Here is a 21,141-nt window from a genome sequence, read left to right on the forward strand (position 1 = left end):
CGTTTTTTGTTTTGTTTTGTTTTGAAGACAGGGTTTCTGTGTGTAGCTTTGGAGCCTTTCCTGGAATTCACTCTGTAGACTAGGCTGGCCTCAAACTCAGAGAGATCCACCTGCCTCTGCCTCCCTAGTGCTGGGATTAAAGGCGGGCACCACCACTGCCCGGTGAGATGGTTCAGTGTTAAAAGTGCATACTATTCCTGAAGTTCACTTCCCAGCAACATCACACAGCCTACAGCTGCCTGTAACTCCAGATCTAGGGGATCTGACACCCTCTTGCTTCCTTAGGCAACCACACTGGCATGTACATACAGATAACTAAAAGTAAAAATGAGCATAGTGGCACATGCCTTTAATTCCAGCACTAAGAGGGCAGAGGCAGTGGATCCCTGTGAATTCTGGGCCAGGCTGGTCTACACAGTGAGTTCTGAGCCAGCCTGGGCTATACACTGAGACTGTCTCAAAAAAAGAAAAATAGCGTGAGGAAGACCCCAATGTCAGTCTTAGGTTTCCATGCGCGCACACAGATGCCTGTGGATGCTAGAGCTGCTGGATCCTGCAGAGCTAGAGATATAGGTTGACTGTGAGCTGTCTGACATGTGGGATGGGAAACAAAGTTAGATCCTCTGCAGAGAGCAGTACAAGCTCTTAACTGCTGAGACTTCTCTCTAGCCCCCAAGTATTAATATATTACTTTTGTATTTATGTGATACCTAGCTGAGGATGACCTTTAGTTTCTGATCCTCCCATTTCTACCTCTTGAGTGCTAGGATTATAGGCATATACAACCAGGCCTAGTTTATAAAATGCTAGGAACTAAACCCAGGGCTTCCTGTAGCTAGACCAGCACTCTAGCAACTAATCTACAGCCCCAGCCCCAGCATCACTTTATTACTTATTTATGTGTATGGGTGTATGTCTTTGCATGTTTATCTGAGTGCCCATGGAAACCAGAAGAGGTTGGCATTATAGCAGCAGTGAGCTGCCCGATAGATTTGGAGGAACTGGGCTCGGGTCCTCCAAAGAATAGCAAGTACTGGGCTGCAAAGATGGTTCGGCAGTTAAAAATACTTGATGCTCTTGTAGAGGACCTAGGGTCAATTCCCAGCACCCACATGGCAGTTCACAAGTGCCTGTTAACTCCAGTTCCAGTGGTAACAACACCCTCTTCAGACTTCCATGGGCACTAGGCATGCACGTTATACATGCATACACACAGGAAAAACACTCATACACATAAAATAATAATAAATCTGAATTTTTTCTCATTAATGGTTTTAGTCAAGAACAAAACCACAATGGTATAGAAAACCTAGATTTATTTGTTAACTATTACAAAGACAAAAACATCAAGAGTACTTTGCAGACTTCATTACAGATTACTTATTATGTTACAGAAAGCTACCAGGGCAGACAGTCAGGGCCTAAGCTGAAGAATGTAATAGAGCAACCGGAGAATGAAGAGGAGGGCAGAAGCTAGCACAGAAGGATTGTGTCCTGAGGTCCAGGTGTGGCTGAGATGTTCCCCAGAGATGACCTAGAGTCAGCCTGAAGTAAAGGACCCTTGGCTCTGTGGAAAAGGCTAAGCCCGCCCCCTCTGAGGCCTATACTCTCTCCTCAGCATCTTTCTCACCCAGTCTATACAGTGTGAGCTTTGTACATTTCACCTCATAGGCTTTCTGGCTGACAGATGTGCACACAGCAAAGGCAGGAATTAGAGGCCTACTTGGAAGACACCTAGACCCAGGAAGTTTGGGGGTAAATGAGAACCACAAATACCCGCTCAGTTAATTCACCTTTGTTGATAAAGGTCTCAGTCTCTTCTGCTGGTGACAGCTTGCTGTCTCATTATAGTCTGTCTTGCAAAGTAAGTTTTGGAGAAGGAAAAAGCCTTTCACCAGCCCCACTCTGGACTGGAAGAGGTACCAAGTTCTCGCCTACTGTTATAAGAGAATCTGAAAGACAAAAGGTTCATAGGTGTTATTACTAATAGCCATTGTTTAGCCTTGTAGGGTTCCAGACTGTTTCTCAGGCCTTGTAATAAGCCCCTCACTTGACAGATGAGAAAACCAAGGAATGGTTAAGTTATATATATGCCACATCCTGATGGTAGTGTGCACATACATGTCACCAGTGAAGCTGTGATTGCACGACATTCTGTACCCTATCTAATGCACCCAGAGGTCCATTATTTTGAAAGCAGTAATAGTTACATGAACATTTTCGTCCTTGTTCAGGCTTTAAAAGCACACACAATCTAAAATGATTAAAAAAATCACATTGTTTAGAAATCAGGTCAACTATTCAAATGAGCATGAATAAAATTTATGGATATAGTATTTCTTTGACATTGAGCAGAGAGAATAAACTGAGCAGAAAACAAACAGCCACTCATTAGAATATTCACAGCAACTTCACCATTACAAAGAATCCAAGAATCCCAGTGTGTAACCATTAGTGACATATCAATTGAGTTTCTCATGATAGCTGCAAACAGATTGATAATCTCTCAACAGTCAATTTTTCAAAGAAATATGGGAAAGCCACATTATATAAAATACTGTCTTCCAGGCAATACACTTACAAATGACAGCTACTGGCAAAAAAACAAACAAACCAACAAAACCTATCGAGACTGTGATGAGGGCTAGCTCAGAGGGCTATTTTCAGCAACTACATGATGACTCACAACCATCTATAAGGATCTGGTGCCTTCTTCTGGCCTTCAGGCAGAACACTGTATACATAATAAATAAATCTTTTCTTTTCTTTTGGTTTTTCAAGACAGGGTTTCTCTATGTAACTTTGGAGCCTGCCCTGGCATTCGCTCCATAGACCAGGCTGGCCTTAAACTCAGAGATTGGCCTGCCTCTGGGATTAAAGGCGTGCGTCACCACCACCACATGGCTATAATAAATAAATCTTAGTGTGATGAAGGGTGACAAAACTGGGAGCAGGTGGTTCTCCACGAAGTAGAAAGATGAAGTTAGTGACACCTGGGACTGTGAGAGCTGAACCTAGTCGAGCGCCAGTGAAAAGCCTCTGAGGTTAGAGAGGAGAATGCTGCTGCCTGCAGACTACATGAGAGAAGCAAAGATGCAAGAAAGGGAAATATTTATGGGATGAGATATAAATCACAGAAGCGCAAAATTTCTTTGAGATTATTATTATTTTTTGATAACCATACTAGAAGAAAACAGAGAACCAATGTTATAATTCATAGTTTTACAACTATAACAATTTATAAACACTGGAATTAAACAAAACATTGATGTGTAGATAGATGTGCATTCAGTGCCTGTGAAGGCCGGAAGAGAGCGTCAGATCCTCCTGGAACTGAATTGCAATGTGGGTCCTCTGCAAAAGAAGTACTGCTAACCAATAAGCCATCTCTACAGCCCAAACACTGGGATTTTAAAGGCTGGTTTCTAAAACAAAACAGTAGAAGAGTGAAAAGTTCAAATTTCCAAGTAAAAAAAAAAAGACAATTTTAAGGTTCAGAATGAAATCTACACCAGAACAAAGCAAGGAACAAAAGGGAATTTTCTCCTCCCCAGAGCTGAGGACTGACTGAACTGAAGGGTTGGAGCATGCTAGGCAAGTGCTCTGACACTGAATCACAATCACAGTAGGGGATAGTGAAGGTATAACTAGATGGGATAGTCAAAGCATAACTAGATGACTGATGGTAGTGGCAGCGTCAAGTCAAACTATACACATTTTGTCTTGTCTTGCTTTAATAAGATAAAAGGACTGGGACAACACTGGCTAACAGGCCGGGAAACAGCCAGTATTTAGAAGGAAGGAAGGACAACATTATTACAGGGAACAAAGAACAACAATTTTACAAAGAAAAGTTTTGCAGATAGTAAGAAAGGACTCTGCAGCTGCTAGTCCTTGACCTTCACTTATCTAACAAAGAACAGCCTAACTACTCACACCGGGAAAAGCCAATACATTTCTCAGGGTTTGCAGAGTAGCAAATACTCAGGGACAAACTTAAGACAAAGCTTACCAGAATGTGCCAGGAAACAAAACTGGCAGAGACTAGTATGTCAACCATGAAGGGCAGACAGGAAAGAACTCAGGGAAATAATGGCTTTTGGGTGACTGTACGTGGTCTGGACAAATCAGCCTTGAACACTAAGGTACATAGGACATCTATCCCCGATTGCTCCCAGAAAGCATGACAGCAATACAAGATTATAATGTCTTAAGCTCAGTTTGGAATTACATTACTTCCTCCCTGAATTGAAAAGCAGTAAGGTGCAACAAACCATGAACAGGGCTCAACTAACACAAATGAGAAAAAGTGACTCGAGAGCAGACCAAGACATGCTTAGGCTGTCACTCCTGCAGGACAACAGGGAGGTCTGCTTCCGAACAGATGGCTTCCATCAACTGTTACTCTCATAAATTCACTTATTCTTTGTCATACACGTACTCTACCATCCTGGTGTAGTGCTTGGCAGATATTAAACCCATACTACAATGTTCACACACTTTTGATTTCTTAGGGGAAAAAAATGTAATTTTTCATAAACCAGAGATGGTATGACATTTTTTCAAACTGCTAACCTTACAGAGTTCAGTCACTATACAGAGTTCTCTTAAATTGTGAGTTAAAACCAAACAATCATTTCACAGGATTTTCATGTGCTGTGACAAAGGAGAGAATAAGCTACTCACTGTTTAGCAGCATAAATCATCTTCAGTGATCAACATCTGCATCTTCAAACTGTCCAGCAACAGTTGGTGTGGTATCTACCTCCATGCCATCTGAACAAAAAGGCAGATTCAACAAGGATGCCAGTGCCCTCTAGTGGTAAGAATAAACATTTTAAAAACTGGGCATGATAATGCCTATCTTTAGTTTCACCACTTGAGAGGCAGAGCCAGATAGAACTGAGTTTAAGACCAGCCTAGACTGTGTAGTAAGTTCCATGCCAGCCAAAGATACATGTGAGACCCAATTTCAAAGTATAAAATAAAAATAATAGCTGGATTTTAAAATTTTGGCATTTTGTTTGTTTCTGAAATACCATCTCACGAAGTTAATGCTGTCCTCAGTTCCTGACCTCAGTCCAGTCCCTCCATGCTAGAATTACAGGGATGCACCACACCAGGCTATCTCATGCCTCCATTTCCACACGTTCCATGTGAAAACTAATTACCCAAAAAGAGACTGAAAGGAAAATGCTCCTGTGGATCCAGGTCAAGTAAAAAGCAGTCCAAACATTTAACATTCACTTTGTAAATTCACACTATCATACAACTCCCAGAAATCCTAGGTAGGAATCAACTTATGTCTTTCCTTCCTTTTTTTCTTTTTAAATCTCTTGGACAATGTTTTGCTAAGTAGCCTAGGCTGACTCAAACTCACAGTGTAGTCCAGGCTCACCTCCCAAGTGCTAGGATGTCTGGCTAGTAGGAATTTTCAAATGTAGTAGGCATCAACTGTTCATTCTTTAGACATTATTTAAAGGTATTTGGTATTACATTCAAAAAGTCTAAGACACAGCATAGTGGGAAAAAGAAAAGAACAGAATTTTATCTCCCCTTTATTGTCACCTCACTGAAAAGGTGACAGCTGGAGTGATGGTTCAGCAGGTAAGAACACTTTTTCAGGTGGCCCAAGTTTGGTTCCCAGCACCCACATGGCAGATCACAACTGTCTGTAATTTCAGTGCCAGGAGATCTGACACCCCCTGCCTGGCTCCCAAGGATACTAATAACAACTGGTGCACAGACATATATGCAGGTAAAGTAATACATACACACACATACAATTTTTTAAAAAGGTGTGAGAGGAGGACAGAACAGTGCTCTAAAAAGAAACGTCTACAGCTGCTTTCTTTACTTTCTCACTCCTGACTCACTCAATTCTTTATCTGACACAAACTTCTGCCAAAAGACCCCTGGTACTCTATCACCTAGATATGTAATGTTGCAAGCTGGGATAAGACGATCACTTGAGTTTACTAGTCTGAGACCAGCATTAGCAATATAGTAAGACACAATTCTTGCCCCCAACCCCAAATAGACCAGAACTCCAAGAACCCCGGATCAATAAGCTATAATGCATGGAGATACCAATCAGCATTATGGGAAATGTAAGTATACCAATAGAAGAAAAACTAAAGATAGCCACTTCAAGAATATCCTGCAATTGCCCGGTGTTGTTGCGCACGCCTTTAATCCCAGCACTCAGGAGGCAGAGGCAGGAGAATCTCTGTGAGTTTGAGGCCAACCTGGTCTATAGAGCAAACTCCAGGACAGGCTCCAAAGCTACTCAGAGAAACCCTGTCTTTTTTAAAAAAACAAAAATCCAACCAGCCAAACAAACAAAAATGCAAACTGACAGTGGCAGGCATATTTTTGTATAATGGCTCATTTAATCCTCTTACCACTTATCAGTAGTCTGGTCTCAACCAATGCAATTGTTCTGTGCCTCAGTTGTCTAATGTGTAAAATGGGGATCATAAATTTATTCAACAGAGTTCTTAGAAGAATTAAATGAGTAAATACATATAAATGTTAAATCCAGGAGTGGCACATAATCAGTTTGAGGTTAGAAGGTACAGTACTGCCAATACTTGGGGTAAAGAATGTCATCCCTTCAGAGCCAAAACTGAATAATGGAGGCTGGGGAAATGACTCAGCCAGCCAAAGTGATAGCTGTGCACGCTTGATAACCTGAGCTGGCTCCAAGTCCTGGGAATCCATGTAGAGCTGGAATCTAGCACAACTACAGTGCTACAGATGGGAGAATCACCCCCCAGTTTAAAGGCCATAAAGCCCATAGTATGCAGACCACCAAAGAGATCCTGCCTCAACAATGTCGAAAGTGAACACTAACTCCCAAAAGTCGTCCTCTGATAGTAACACATGGACCATCCCATGTGCATCTGAAGTAAAAAAAAAAAAAAAAAAAAAGCTAGAAAGGAGCCTATTGCCGAAGACACCACATCCCTGAGTGATAGAACACGGAGAAAGCAAGCCGACACCAACCTGGAAGCATCTCTCTGGTTAGCTTTCATAGTTCTAGAAGGTGCTATCCACAATAACGGAGGAGAAAATGGACAATCTTACCCAGCTGTAAATGCTGAGAGCTCTAGGCCCACTGGTGCAACAATGGCATGAATGTTAAAGGAGACCACACTTTCTGACTGGATTTTTGACCTGCCCCACAAATGGAACTAATGCCTAGTACCATTAACTGAGCCAAAAGCTTGTGGATGGGTCAGTCATAGGCCCTAGGGATGTCGTACTATTATGCTGCTAAATAGACACAGTGGGTTTTCTCCTCCCACCATACAGCTTCCAGAGAGCACCTTTACCTGATGAGCATCTTGCTGGCCCTAGGCCATTTGTATAGTTGACACAGTTTGGGAGGCAAGGGTAAACAGGACACAAAACAACAAAAAACATTCTCATTCTAGTAATTCTACATTTGCTTCCTAGACTTTTATGTTAATTGTGATATTTCATTGCCTTCCAGTTTAAGATTTTCCTTACAGCCATTTACTTACTCTGAAGAGAGAGAACTCACCTTCATAATCTCTTACTGAATCTTCTGTCCGGACTCCTGCCATGTTATATTGGCTGCTCACAGACTGAGAAAGCATTCCTTCTAACCTCTCCAATGTGGCTTGTCCTTCTGCTGTTAAATGGGACAGTCCTTCTTCATAGGTATAAAACGTAGGGATGTCCCCCTGTCCTTGTTCTAAACAAACAGAAAGCTTTCATTAAGCTATTACACAACAGTTGGGGAAAAAACTCAAAATGATAAACAATAGTGCATCTGCCTAAGATACACAGGCTCCCATAAAGACTTCCAAAATTTACTGATTAGGTTTAAAAGAGTTCAAAGAAGAAAAGAAAAAGAAAAAAATGTCCCTACCCTCTAGCCTGAGAAAACATTTAAGAGATAATAAACTAGTAAATATTAGTTCCCAAAGAATGGCCTTGGTCTAGGGTCTAGAAGGAAAAGAGGGTGTTTCTAAAATCAATGAATCATTTATTATACCAAAGGTGGGAATTTTACAAGTAAATACAAATTAATTTGACACTGATGGGATTTTGAATTAACATGTTACTTTTAAAACAAATCAGAAATTCTAAAAAATATAAAAAGGACAAAATATAAAACCACTTTAAAAAATCTCTAAGAAGTGAACACACACTTATGTATGTGAAAACAATCCCAGAAATGGGTAGTCTCAGGCCAGGAACTGGATTCATATGTAGGAAAAGACTTCAGATACTTCTACCAGTATGTGTAAGACCAGAGTAGAATGCAAATAGAATAGTTTGTGCCTCAGGCTACAAGCCTATCAGGTGAGTGAATGCATCTTGGCCTAGGAAGGCAAGGGGAAGTATTTGTAGATATAAATGAAGTACGATTCTGGGGAAAAGAAGATTACAATGTCCATAAGCTGTTTCAAGAAATTTGTGATTAAAGAGATCAACAGGACTCTGCAGAGATGACTCTCATTTAAGAGCATTAGCTGTTCTTGCAGGGGACTGGGGCTTGGTTACCAGCACCCAGCTGGCAGTTAAGCTGTAATTCTAGTTCCAGGGGTTCCCACATCCTTTTCTGGCCTCTGAGGGCACCAGCCATACATGTGCTGCACATACATAAACTCAAGGAAAACACCCAGTGATATAAAATAAATAAAAAATAAGTTTGAAGAGACACATATGAACAGACTTCTCAATGGGTAGGTAGAGTGGGGGCAGTCAGCTCAGCCTAAAGTATGCTCTTGACGATCTACTTTCTAGCTATTAATTTTCTTTCCCATTTGTTTCTATTGTCCAGCCCCCAACCCTAATACTCTTATTGTTGTCTGAGCTTGGGAAATTCATTCATTCTTCAAACTGTCTACTGAGAGGGCCTAGACACAAAGTGAGCCAATGTATCATTCCCTTTATTTATAACCACCTTACATTGTTAACTTTATGGAGATACAAAAAACTAAAATCTTGTGCCCATAGTACAACTAAGTGCTTAAAATGAAGCACTGAAACCAACACATAAGACCCAAGTCACTAACCATGTGCTTCCACATCATATTCTTCTCCATCGTAATCATCAGAGTCTTCGTCCTCAGGATCTGGGTGCAAGGCCTGGCATTCACACATTGCGGTGAACATTGCCTCCACTGAACAAAGACATTAAATTATAACTAATACTTCTTTTCCAGTGGACCACAAAGTTTTAGAATAAATAATCATCAGTGCAAACAAATTTAAAAGCAGACAAAAGGTTTACTAGAATAACCATATTTATAAAATTCTGCAAAGTTCAAATAAAAATTGATCATGCAAAGTGCACAGCCTATTCCAAAAGTGTCTGAGACAATGAACAAGTCACAAAGTAAGAGTTCAAGGTATTACCGAGATCTCTTCATGGGAGGTTAGATTTAAAAAAATAGGCCAAGCCAAATGTTGTGGCTGACACTTTTGATCTCAGCCCTTAGGAGGCAAAAGCAGATAGATTTCTGTGAGTTTGAGGCCAGCCTGGTCTACACAGCTAGTTCTAGAACAGCCAGAACTACATAGAGACCCTGACAAGAAAAGAAAAAGAGAGAAGGAGAGAGGGAGGGAAAGAAGGAGAGAGAGAGAGAGAGAGAGAGAGAGAGAGAGAGAAGAGGTCAGAGCATTGGTCACACTGCTGATTAGGATAAAGCTCCCGGGGCTGGAGAGATGGCTCAGGGCTTAAGAGCACTGGCTGCTCTTCCAGAGGTCTTGAATTCAATTCCCAGCAACCATATGATGGCTCACAACCATCCATAATGAGATCTGGTGCCCTCTTCTGGTAGGCAGGGATACATGCAGACAGAATACTGTATACATAATAAATAAATAAATAAATAAATATATTAATACATAAATATTTAAGAAAAAAAAGGGGGGGTAAAGCTCCCATCGAATGACAGGATACTTTACTTTCCATCAGTCTCAGTATTTCCAGCTTTGGAAGTGCTTCCCACAGGTGACATTCAGTGAGCAACATCAGTCAATAACACTAACCAGAATCCTCCTTGCAAAAATCAGACCAGGTACTACGCTGTCCACAATATTCATACTATATTCACAACTTTTGACATTAGTAAGTAGCCACTCTCAATGACTTTAAGGAGACCAAAATGAAGATAAAGCAATAGAATGGAGGTGACCATAATGAAGGTGAGAGGTGTGTGTATTACCAGCTGGAGAGGAGAACATAAAGAGAAAAGATCAATACTACAGAACACTCACATGCTGACTTATCGCTGGGCACAAATCTAAATTCAGCAATGGGTTCAACATCATCACCGTCTTCCTCATCTTCATCAGAGAGAGATTCTTTTGATTCTTCTATAAAAGAAATAAAAATAATCATTTTAGACATTAAAGGTTTTTTTAGGATTTACTTATGTGTGTCTGCATAAACTTATGTGTACAATATGTAGAGGGCATCAGAATGCCCTGGACTGCAGTTAGAAGCACTTTGAGTCACCTGATGTGGGTGGTGGTAGTTCACACCTTTAATTCCAGCACTTGGAAGGCAAAGGCAGGTGGACCTCTGAGTTCAAGGCCAGCCTGGTCTACAAATTGAATTCCCAGACAGTCAGGGCTGTTACACAGAGAAACCGTGTCTCAAAAAACCAAAAAATACATAAATAAAATAAGAAAATAAGAAAAGTCTAGGAAATGTATTGGTATATCTAAATACTGCAATTCAATTTTTTGCTGCTGGTTACTTTAGAGTTGGAAAAGGTTCTGGGGCTGAGCTCAGCAGCAAAGCACTTGTAACACACAGAGAATACAACACCATTCAAGTGAGACTATTTCAAGTTCATGAAAGTTAATCTACCAGCAAATAAATCAACAGTTTGTAGATATAACAAAAACATTCAAAGAGAATTAGCTGAAAATAATAGGTTAGTGGTAGAGTAGTCATTTTGCACAGTAGGCCCTGGGTTTAAGCCTTTGCACTGGAAAAAATGAACAAACAGTGCCATATATGTATCAACACAGATACATTTTAAAAAAGAGCTGGATGAAAAGTTAGTTGAAGAATACACAATACCATTTAATTAAAATCTTAAACATAAAACCATTACATTGGTTGATGGCATATACATATTCAGTAAAAGTTAAAAGCGAGAGAACCCAGGCTCATTTAACCACACAGCAGCTCTCAACTGTCTATAACTCTAGTGCCAGGGTATCTACCTCCTTCTTGCTGACCTTGACAGGCACCATGCACACATGTGATGCACACATATGCAGGTAAAGCACCCATATACATAAAATAATAATAATAATAATAATAATAATAATAATAATACAAAGCACATAGAGGAAGCAGACACACTACCTTTACAATACTGTTTAACTTGAGTAAGACAGTAGAGGATGAAATGGGGATCTACACAAAACAGCTTTCAAACTGGGCACAGTGACACACAACCTTAATTCTAGCAGAGGCTGAGGCTAGTAGATCTTTGTGTGTTCAAGACCAGCATGGTGTATACAGTGAATGCCAGGACATAAAGACACCCTGCCCCTGAAAAAGGGGCAGCTTTCAACAGTGTTTTGTTTCCCTTAAAAATTTATAGTAATCAGGGAAATGTGACAGAATTGACACTGGATACTAAATATTAGAAAATTACTCTAGCCAGGTGGTGGTGGTGTACACCTTTGATCCCAGCAATTAGGAATTGGAGGCCAGCCTGGTCTACAGAGTTAGTTATAAGACAGGAAGGACTACAAAGAGAAATCCTGTCTCAAAGTAAGAAAAATTATTCTATGTTTGAACCACTTTATTATGAAAAACAGGTCAATAAAATATTTAAACTGAGCCCACCAAACAGCAAACATGTTTGCTGAGATAGCAAACTTAACACAAATTAAGGGCTGATGAGGTGGTTCTGCTTACACTACTGAGTTTGATCCCTAGTACCTATTTAAAGGAGGAAAGAACCAAATCCAAAGTTGTTCTCTGGCTTCCACACACACATACTACAAACACAAACATAAATACAAATTGAGCTTAATGTGGTGGAACATGCCTATAGTCCCAGCTACTCAGGAGGGTAATGGAGGAACATTCATAGTTAGATGCCAACTGTGGCAATTTAGCAAGACCATCTCAAAACAAAAATTAAAAAGGGGTGGGCAGGGTGGGGTGGGGGAGGCTGGGGATGTAACTCTGTAGTAGAGTGCTTGTCTAGCATGTTCCATGCCCTGGGCTCAACCCTTAGCTAGGGCAAGGAAGAAAAGAATAAACTTTTACATTTAAAGCTAGCATTAAAAATAATCATCCATGCAGATGAAGAAAAAGCAGAGAAACACTTGTTAACACGGGAAATCTACTTGCAGGGGCTGTGTCAGTTTTCATCACTGTGACAACATACCGATGAATCAACAGAAAGGAAGAAGGACTGATTTTAGCTCCTGGTGTCAGAGGCTGACCATGGGCAGTGGCTCCATGTTAGGGAACCGAATCAAGGCAGAGAGGGCCAGATGGAGCAGAGAGTCTTCCCTCATGGCAGCCAGGAAGCAGAGTGTAGAACAGCAAGGGCAGAAGTATGTGTGTGGGGGGGTGAAAACGCCCACCCTAACAGGCTTCCTCCTTTGTCCATCTGGGCACATCTGGGCTTCTTCCCCTCAACTTCCTTAGCGACATGTCTCTGGAAATACCTGTATACCATCACAGATACACACAAGTGCATTTTACTTGTTTTCCCCATCCAGTAAAGTTGACAAGGTAAACAAGGGGCATCCACTAATGCAGTACTTATTTAATGTAAGTTCAGTGTAGAATAGTATGAAAACACGGATAAGCGAGGCACTGGGTTTAAACCTCAGCATGAACAAAACCCAGCAGCACTCAGGCTCCAAACCATCATTAAAGGTTTAGTCAGCAGCCTGTGGTGCTACTAGGAATCAGCAGACTCTTTAAGAGATGAGGCCATGTGGAAAGTGAGACTAACATAATCGTCTAGAGTTGTGTTTTTTGTTTTTTAATGAAACTGAGACTCATGAGAAAATGACTCAACACCTGGCAAGTGAGGCACAGTTTATTTACTAGGGGTGCTTTATCCTCTTATCTAGTATTACCGAATACCTACCTCACTAGATTTTTGCTGGACAAGTAAAAGTTGGGGGATTGTGCAGCAACATTTATTTTGGTTTTGGTGGTAGAACTTGAACTCAGGATTTCACATATGCTAAACACATATCACACTACTGAGCCACACCACTGGCTCCAATTCATCATCAGCATTTGGACTGACTGACAAGAGTACTTTTAAGCTGGGCAGTGGTGGCGCACATTTTTAATCCCAGCACTCAAGAGGCAGAGGCAGGTAGATCTCTGTGAGTTTAGCCTGGTCCACAGAGTGAGTTTCAGGACAGAGGGGGGGGAGGGGAGAAAGAAAGGGAGGGAGTGGGGAGGAAGGGGGAGAGAGAGAGAGGGAGGGGAGAGAAAAGGAGGGAGGGAGAGGGAGAGAGGGGAGAGAATGAACCTGGGTGGTGGTGGCACACGCCTTTAATCCCAGCACTCAGAAGGCAGATCTCTGTGAGTTTGAGGCCAGCCTGGTCTATAGATCGAGTGCCCAGGATAGGCTCCAAAGCTACACAGAGAAACCCTGTCTCGAAAAACCAAAAAAAAAAAAAAAAAAAAAAAAAAAAAAAAGAAAAAAAGAAAGAAAGAAAAAAGAAAAGAAGAGAGAGAGAGAGAGAGAGAGAGAGAGAGAGTACTTTTAAAGTTTTGCATTTTAAACAACACCTAATTTTCCTACTTACTGCTATGTTTAGGGTCTTGAGTGATTTAAAGGGCCCGAATATTAAAGGTTTAGTCACCAGCCTGTGGTGCTTGTATACGTTAAAATCTGCAGGTGAGGCCATGCAGAAAGTTAGATCACTGGTGGCTTATCCTGAAGGGGCAAATGGGAACTCCAGGTCCTCTAAGTTTTGCTTTCTGGCTGTCATAATATGAGCAAATCTTTTATTTATTACCTTAAAGCCTCCTCAACCATGTGCTCTTGCCATGATATACTATGGCAACACAGGTTGAAAGAAACAGGGTCAAGTGAGAATTGGATGAAATCTGTGACTCACAAGCCAAAATAAGTCCCCCCCTTGTCATAAAAATAGTATACTAATTAACAATTATAAAAATCATAGTTGCATTTACTTGGTGTTATGGTTGAGTTCTAAAATGTTCCCACAGCCACATGTCTTGAATACTCGCTGCCCAGACGTCAGCACTAGGGCCAGGCTTCTGAAGGGTCTACCCACCCCTGGTTCTGATGCTACTGTCTCTGCTGCCAAGTGGACAGCTGCTGCCTCACATGCCCGCCGCCATGTATTCTCCACTAAGATGGACTGAAATATCTCTGAAACTGTGAGCCACATACATACATACATACATACATACATACATACAATCCCTCTCCTTCTGTCAACCAAGTGAACTTTGTGCTTAATACCTCATTAGGAAGTCATGCTATACTCCAATATCTAAGAACTTTTAACATTTCTTTATCCTTTTTCAAATCTCTTATTTTATTTTACTTTTGGTTTTTCTAGACAGGGTTTCCCTGTGTAGCTTTGGAAGCTGTCCTAGAACTAGCTCTTGCAGACCAGGCTGGTCTTGAACTCACAGAGATTCTCCTGCCTCTGTCTCCCGAGTGCTGGGATCAAAGGCATACACCACCACTGCCTGGCTCAAATCTATTACTTTTTAATCTACCTTTGAACCCTTTCCAACAGCAAGTATTTAAAGTCTTATAGTGAGAATATTTTTGGATAGCTGGATTAGTCAATATCATTAAATAACACATGGCTTGCCAGAGTTCTAAAAACTAGCAACTAGTGTTCACAACTAAATAAAAATGATTAGATCTGGAACCAAGAGAAAACCCCAACTGGAAGGTGTCAGGAACAAACTAATGGGACTGTCCGTTATACAAGATTTCAGAAAAAAACTATCCATTATCTTAACAACTTAATTATATTTTTTTGCACACTAAAACTTGGGAACCTTGTAATTCAAAGGTTCTGAAATTCTAGACTACTGACGTTTTTGCACTACATAATTTTTGTTGCAGGGAATTTGGCATCTATTAGATGCCAGTAGCATCCCTCCTCCTCCAATTATAATTTCACCAACCACTGGCAGCACAAAAAATTCTCCTTACCCATCTATTGAGAATCACCACCATAACAAAATAAAAACAATTATGGGCCTAGAGAGATAGCTCAATGGTTAAGAGTGTTTGTTTCTTGGGGTGCTTTGAATGAGAATGGCCCCCATAAGTTCATCTGTTTAAATACTTGGTCCTCAGTTAGAGGAACTATTTGGGAAGGATTACGAGGTGTAGCCTTATCGGAAGAGGTGTGTTACTGGGGATAGGCTTTGAGGTTTCAAAAAACCCCTGCCATTTCCAGTGTGTGTCTCTGCCTCTGCTTGTGGTTTGAGATGTGAGCTCTGGGCTGTCCCTGCTGCCTGCCTTGCTCCACCATCATAGCGTCTGCCTCTCTGGAACATTAGCCCAATTAGTCACTCTTTTCTTTAGTTGCTGGTCATGGTATTTTGGCACAGCAATAGAAAAGTAGCTAATACACTGCTCTATAAGTTCAGTTTCCGAAATCCATATTGTTTAGCCTAAAACTTCCTGTAACTCCAGCTCCAAGGAATCCAACGTCCTCTTCTGGTCTCTGCAAGCATCCACACACATACATTCACACAGACAAACACATACACATAGTCTGTAACTCAGTTTCTAGGGGATTTTACACCCTCTTCTGGTATCTTCTGGCATCAGTCGCAAACAGTACACAGACATAAATGCAGGCACTAACCCCCACTTGCATATACATCGGTAAACTAAATAAATAAAAACAATAAATTTCTGTATAGACAAAATATACTGGTTCACATCTCTGAAGTGCCTTTAGAAGGAGAAAGAATAAGCAGTTAAAACAAAAAGTAGAAATATATTAATATTGGGCTGGAGAGATGGCTCAGAGGTAAAGAGCACTGGCTGCTCTTCCAGAGGTCCTGAGTTCAATTCCCAGGGTGACTCAACCATCTGTAATGATGATATCTGGTGCCCTCTTCTGGCCTGTAGGCATACATGTAGGCAGAACATTGTATACATGATAAATAAATAAATCTTTAAAAAAAAAAGAAATATATTCATATTAATAGAAGAGTTCTAAGTAAAAATATATAGGAAATAAAAGGCAGATATACACAAACCCAATTCCCATTAGAAGAAATTCAAATGGCCAAATTATTTTAGGTAATTTAATTTTGCTTAATATGATATTATGCAATGTGGGTCACTGGATTAAAATTTACATCATCAAAGATTGCTTTTTAGATTGGTAAAGTGGCACACCTAAAATGTCAGTATCTGGGAGGATGAGGACAGTTACTCAAGCCCAGGAGTTCAGGACTGACAGCAACTAATCTGTCAGACTTCATCTCAAAACAAACACTGTCCCTTAAAATATACTTTGCTATCAGAGGAAGCACTACATTACATTACACCATACATACCTCCAAATTTGGCATTCACCATAACATACAAATGCTCTCGAGGATAAGCATTTGGGTCCCTGGAAACAGCATGTAAACTAATCGTGGGGTATTCCAGTGAGAATCCTAATCCAGAACCATCTAACCAAGACAGGCGGCTGAAAAACATGGTTTAGGCACATTATTTTTAAAAATTAAATCATAACTTAATATTCCAAAATATATAAATGTTCAACCAGGACACTTTTATGCATGGAAAGAAATTCAAATTTATTGACAATATTAGAAATACTCCTTAAAATAAGAAAATTTTGTAACAAGAACTGAATTTTTTCTTTTATGTTTTTTTCCCTCTAAATATAAATTCAAACAGAATTGAGAGGCAAGTCATCCGTGTTTATTTCTCCACTATGTGTACATGCATGTGGATACTGGTGGATGCCGAGAGAGCATCAGATCCCCTGGAGCTGAAGGTAAGGGAGACTGTCGACACTCCATGTGGGTACTGGTAATATAGCTACGGTCCTCTGAAAGAGCAGCTCTCAGCCCCTTCCCTGTGCTTGTTTCTTGTGCTCATTCTTGTTTAGAATGTCTCCATTACCCTCTTTGCTGTACAGATCTTTTCACCTAGTCAAGTCCCCAATAACTCCATGAGACCTCCTTTTTACAAGGACCACTTCTGTTCCAAACTTCACTTGTGCTTGGTAACACACATTAGCACTAAGTAGGCTAATGAACCATGTTTGTACTCTGTTACTTCCATCCCTTTATTCAACATTCTTCAAAAATGTTAGCACAGTTCTTCGTAGGTAAGCATGCAAGATAAATGGTCATCAACCTTTCCACACCTCATATATTAAATGATATATATACAAAACAGATGTGATTGCAATCACAATTCAAAAAAAAATTTACTATTACCTTAGGAGACAAGATAAAAGTTCCCATTTATTACCAGCTTTAAGAAAAAGCTACAGGGGCTGGAGACACAGCTCAGTGGTTAAGAACACTTCCAGAAGACTCAGGTTCGATTCCAAACACCCACATTCCAAGCTCACAATGATCTGTAATTCCAGCTGCAGGAGATCTGACACCCTCTTCTGGCCTTGACAGGCACCTGGGACACACATGATACACTGACAAACATGCAGGCAAAATACCATGCAAATAAAATAACATTTTTAAAAACAAAGAAAAACAAAAAGCCACAAAACACTTTCCCCTTAAAAGTGCACAAATATTTTAATGGTATAACAAAGGAAACATATCACCAAAGTTAGTAGGTTGAATTTTAACAGATGATGCCTAATTTTTCTTGGCAGTATTTCTCCCACATGAATTGTACAATCTAGAAAAAACCAGTGAAAAGACCTTGGCAGGAGGCAAGATCCCAAAAAAGCCACAAAAACATTTTCAGAGCTGAAAGGAAACAGGGAACAACTACTAAAATGAGCATTGGGTTTTTTGTTTGTTTGTTTGTTTGGGGGGCTACAACAAAATGTTCTAAGACTGAGTGAAGATAAAAGTGCATAATAAAAACCATTAACTTCTATGAATGAAATGAATAAGTTGTATGGCATGGAAACCATGTCAATAATGCTACTTTAAAAGGGAATATCCTAATAAAAGTCATTTTTTATACAACTACTGTATACTAATTAAAACTTAAAACAGAAATTAAAGGAATAGGGACATACCTCTGCAGAACATATGCATATCCTGTACCCTCTCCAATTTCTTCCTCCTTATTCTCTTCCTCCCTCCCTCCCCATTCCTCCAGCTTTGACATTTAGCTCATGTTAGCTTGTTGCCCAGGTTGGCCATGATCCTTTTCCCCTCTTGGAGACAAGGTCTCTAAATAGGCTTGACTCTCAGAACTCACTGAGATCTGCCTGCCTTTGCCTCCAGTGCTGGGATTAAAGACCTGCTCCACCCTGCCCAGCCATAATCACAAACTCTAGACTCTCCTCTTGCTCTTCCTGACTCCACATGGCAAGTGCTGGAATTACAAGCCTGTGCCCCCATACTCAGCCTCACCCTACTTTCCATACAGTTCTGACAAGCTGACCATGGATCACAGGTATAATACAAGCGCTCTGGAGACTGCTATAGGACAACTGCTGTTAAGTTCAAGGCTAACCTGAGCCACATAATGAATGCCAGGCCAGTCTAGGCTACACAGAATCCAGGTCTCAAAATAACTAGGTAGTGAGTGACAAATACCTTTAATCCCAGCACTAGGAAGGCAGAAGCAGGCAGATCTCTGTGAGTTCGAGGCCAGCCTGGTCTACAGAGCAAGTGAGTTCCAGGACAGCTAGGGCTGTTACACAAAGAAACCCTATCTCAGGGGGAAAAAATAGTTTGAGGAATTATTTCGTCCCTACTGCTTGTAACGGAACAGATTTCTTATGTAACTGACTGTGTGCTGCACATATCCTCCCTTCCCACACACAGCTCTTCTCTAATGTGGGAATGAAACAGTGCTCATGGGTACTGAGAATAGACCTAGCAAACTATGTTTCCTTTCTCACCTCCAAAATCTCTTGACATGACCACAATTTAGAATGGAACATTCAGATTTACCCATCCAAAATAATTTCAAATATTCAGAGCCACAAAACCTTTATTAACTCCACCGGGCAGTGGAAAAGTTAGCATCTAAATCAAATCAGTGTCTAGCAAATTATGGCCTTTGGTTTAGAGGCTGAAATCATTATCTAGCCCCTAAGAATGACAGCATTTTGTCTCTGCACAGTGCTCCTCTGAGAGGCTCATGAAGAATGGATGTGGCACTTGCAAGCAATACTTATTTGACTTAAGTTCTAACCCTGCTTTGTCTCTTGTCACAGATTCTAGAAGTACTCCAAAACCAAGATATACAATTAACTATGACCAGTCATAAAAAACAAAACAAAATGTCATAAATGCAAATACAAGAACTAAAAGAGTAGTAAACACCAGTTGAAAAATGTTTTGTTAAACTCTGACACTTATGAATAAGGACAAGCAGTATCTTTTAATTCTGGTGAAGAGTTGAAAACAGTACAGAAAAGTAAGAGACCCTGACCTTAATTGGTTTAAAATTAATTTTGGAATGACATGCAAAGAGGCATTGTTTCTAAGCTCAAAAGTAACTTTTTTGTTTGTTTTTCGAGATAGGGTTTCTCTGTGCAGCTTTGGAGGCTGTCCTGGCACTCTCTCCGAAGACCAGGCTGCCCTTGAACTCACAGAGATCTGCCTTTGCCTCCCTAGTGCCGGGATTAAAGGCATGCAGCACCAGCACCCATTGGAAAATCCACTTCTAATCTGGATCTTGAGGCAGAAAGACTTTAATACTGATCTTGAAATGGGATTCCAGCATCCACTGAAGATCTGCTGAGAGACCCAGCCTCTTGGACTGAGCAACTTCTGGATTCTTGAAATTTCCATTCATTGGCAGCCATTGTTGGATTAGCTGGACCATACCCTGTAAGTCATTCTAATACCTTCTCTCTCTGTCTCTCTCTCTCTCTCTCTCTCTCTCTCTCTCTCTCTCTCTCTCTCTCTCGGCCCCTGTGGTGACAATCAGCTGATGGTGAAATAAGGGGACTAGCCTGGATTTTCTAGTCAGGCCCAATATTATAACACGAGCTTTTAAAAGCAGAGGATGTACTCCGTGGAGGACAAATGAAATATAGCAGAAGGTAAATCAGACACTCTGAAGGACAGGAAGGGGGGAGGAGAGAGAGAGGAGAGAGAGAGAGAGAGGAGAGAGAGAGAGAGAGAGAGAGAGAGAGAGAGAGAGAGAGAGAGAGAGTGTGTGTTCCAGTGACGTGTCTACCTTATTGTGAAAGTACAAAGCGCTGTAGTCAAACAACAGTAAGATTCCTTCCAGGACCGGAGTCAGGGCCGGCTGGTTATGACCCCGCCCTGCGTGGGCCTGAAGATGCTCTTTTTCCCCACCCACACCTTGAGCAGAAAAATCCATGCTCATTAACCAAAGGTCCCAAACCCTTCACAATCTACACTGAACTCACATATCTTACGCAGGTAAAAACAGGTAGCTCACACGATTATTAAGAAAGCCAGGCACATCGAGAACTAACATAGGCTCTGCAGACTCAAAACTCTAAACGTGACCACGCGCCAGGCTCCAGAAGACAGGCCGGTAAAAAGCACAAGTCGTTAAGGAGAAACACCGTCTAGAGAACAGAGCCAGGTGGGATCGGGAGAGGGGAGCCCTCTCAACCACCATACTCGTAGCGTCGCTCCCCGCTCCCCGCAGCAGCCCCGAGGTCGTGCCTAAGGGAGGAAGGAGCCCCCGAAGGAGGCCAGCGCCGGAGCCCGGGGACCCTACCTCTCCGCAATGTAAAGGGTCCCGGAGCCGAGACCCTTCCCGTTCAGCACAGCCTCGGTGTCTGGCTGCTGCAGCCGGAGCCCGTCTTCCGACGTAGGCGGCGGGAAGCTTTTGAGGAAGCTCATTGCGGGTGAATTCTTAGCTCCCTCCGCACGATCCTAGACGCGGAGCACCACAACCCCAGGCCACATGAGCAGGCCCGGAAGCAGTAGCGCTATCCCGGAAGAACAACTTCCTCCCCGCTGGGTTCGGCGAGCCGTTGACC

General features: G+C 41.3%; 1 protein-coding gene across 3 annotated transcripts; it reads right to left on the minus strand.

Annotated features, from left to right (window-relative positions):
• Window positions 1–1,298: 1,298 nt before the first annotated feature.
• Clns1a (chloride nucleotide-sensitive channel 1A) lies at window positions 1,299–21,091 on the minus strand. Of its 3 annotated transcripts, none has more exons than XM_027407696.2 (7): window positions 20,877–21,091; window positions 16,562–16,698; window positions 10,261–10,359; window positions 9,054–9,161; window positions 7,550–7,723; window positions 4,687–4,816; window positions 1,299–1,952 (listed from the first exon to the last, which is right to left on the minus strand). In XM_027407696.2, exons 1-6 carry the CDS (start codon window positions 20,999–21,001, stop codon window positions 4,731–4,733), a joined length of 729 nt encoding a protein of 242 aa, XP_027263497.1. In that variant the 5' UTR covers window positions 21,002–21,091; the 3' UTR covers window positions 1,299–1,952; window positions 4,687–4,730. The 3 variants fall into 3 exon arrangements, with proteins under 3 accessions (XP_027263497.1, XP_027263498.1, XP_027263496.1); XM_027407697.2 differs by having other exon boundaries at window positions 4,687–4,776; window positions 20,877–21,027; XM_027407695.2 differs by lacking the exon at window positions 4,687–4,816.
• Between the last annotated feature and the right edge of the window lie 50 nt (window positions 21,092–21,141).

Source organism: Cricetulus griseus, chromosome 3, assembly GCF_003668045.3.
Source record: "Cricetulus griseus strain 17A/GY chromosome 3, alternate assembly CriGri-PICRH-1.0, whole genome shotgun sequence".
Taxonomy (NCBI): Eukaryota; Metazoa; Chordata; class Mammalia; order Rodentia; family Cricetidae; genus Cricetulus; species Cricetulus griseus.

What these genes read in the sequence shown, in the direction of transcription:
- Clns1a (XM_027407695.2), bottom strand. Translation starts at nt 21,001, where the DNA reads ATGAGCTTCCTCAAAAGCTTCCCGCCGCCTACGTCGGAAGACGGGCTC. An exon ending in GGTGAATGCCAAATTTGGAG is followed by an intron (nt 10,360 to 16,561) that starts GTATGTATGGTG and finishes TTTCTTTTATAG; the next exon opens with AAGAATCAAAAGAATCTCTC. An exon ending in ATATGATGTGGAAGCACATG is followed by an intron (nt 7,724 to 9,053) that starts GTTAGTGACTTG and finishes CTGTTTGTTTAG; the next exon opens with AACAAGGACAGGGGGACATC.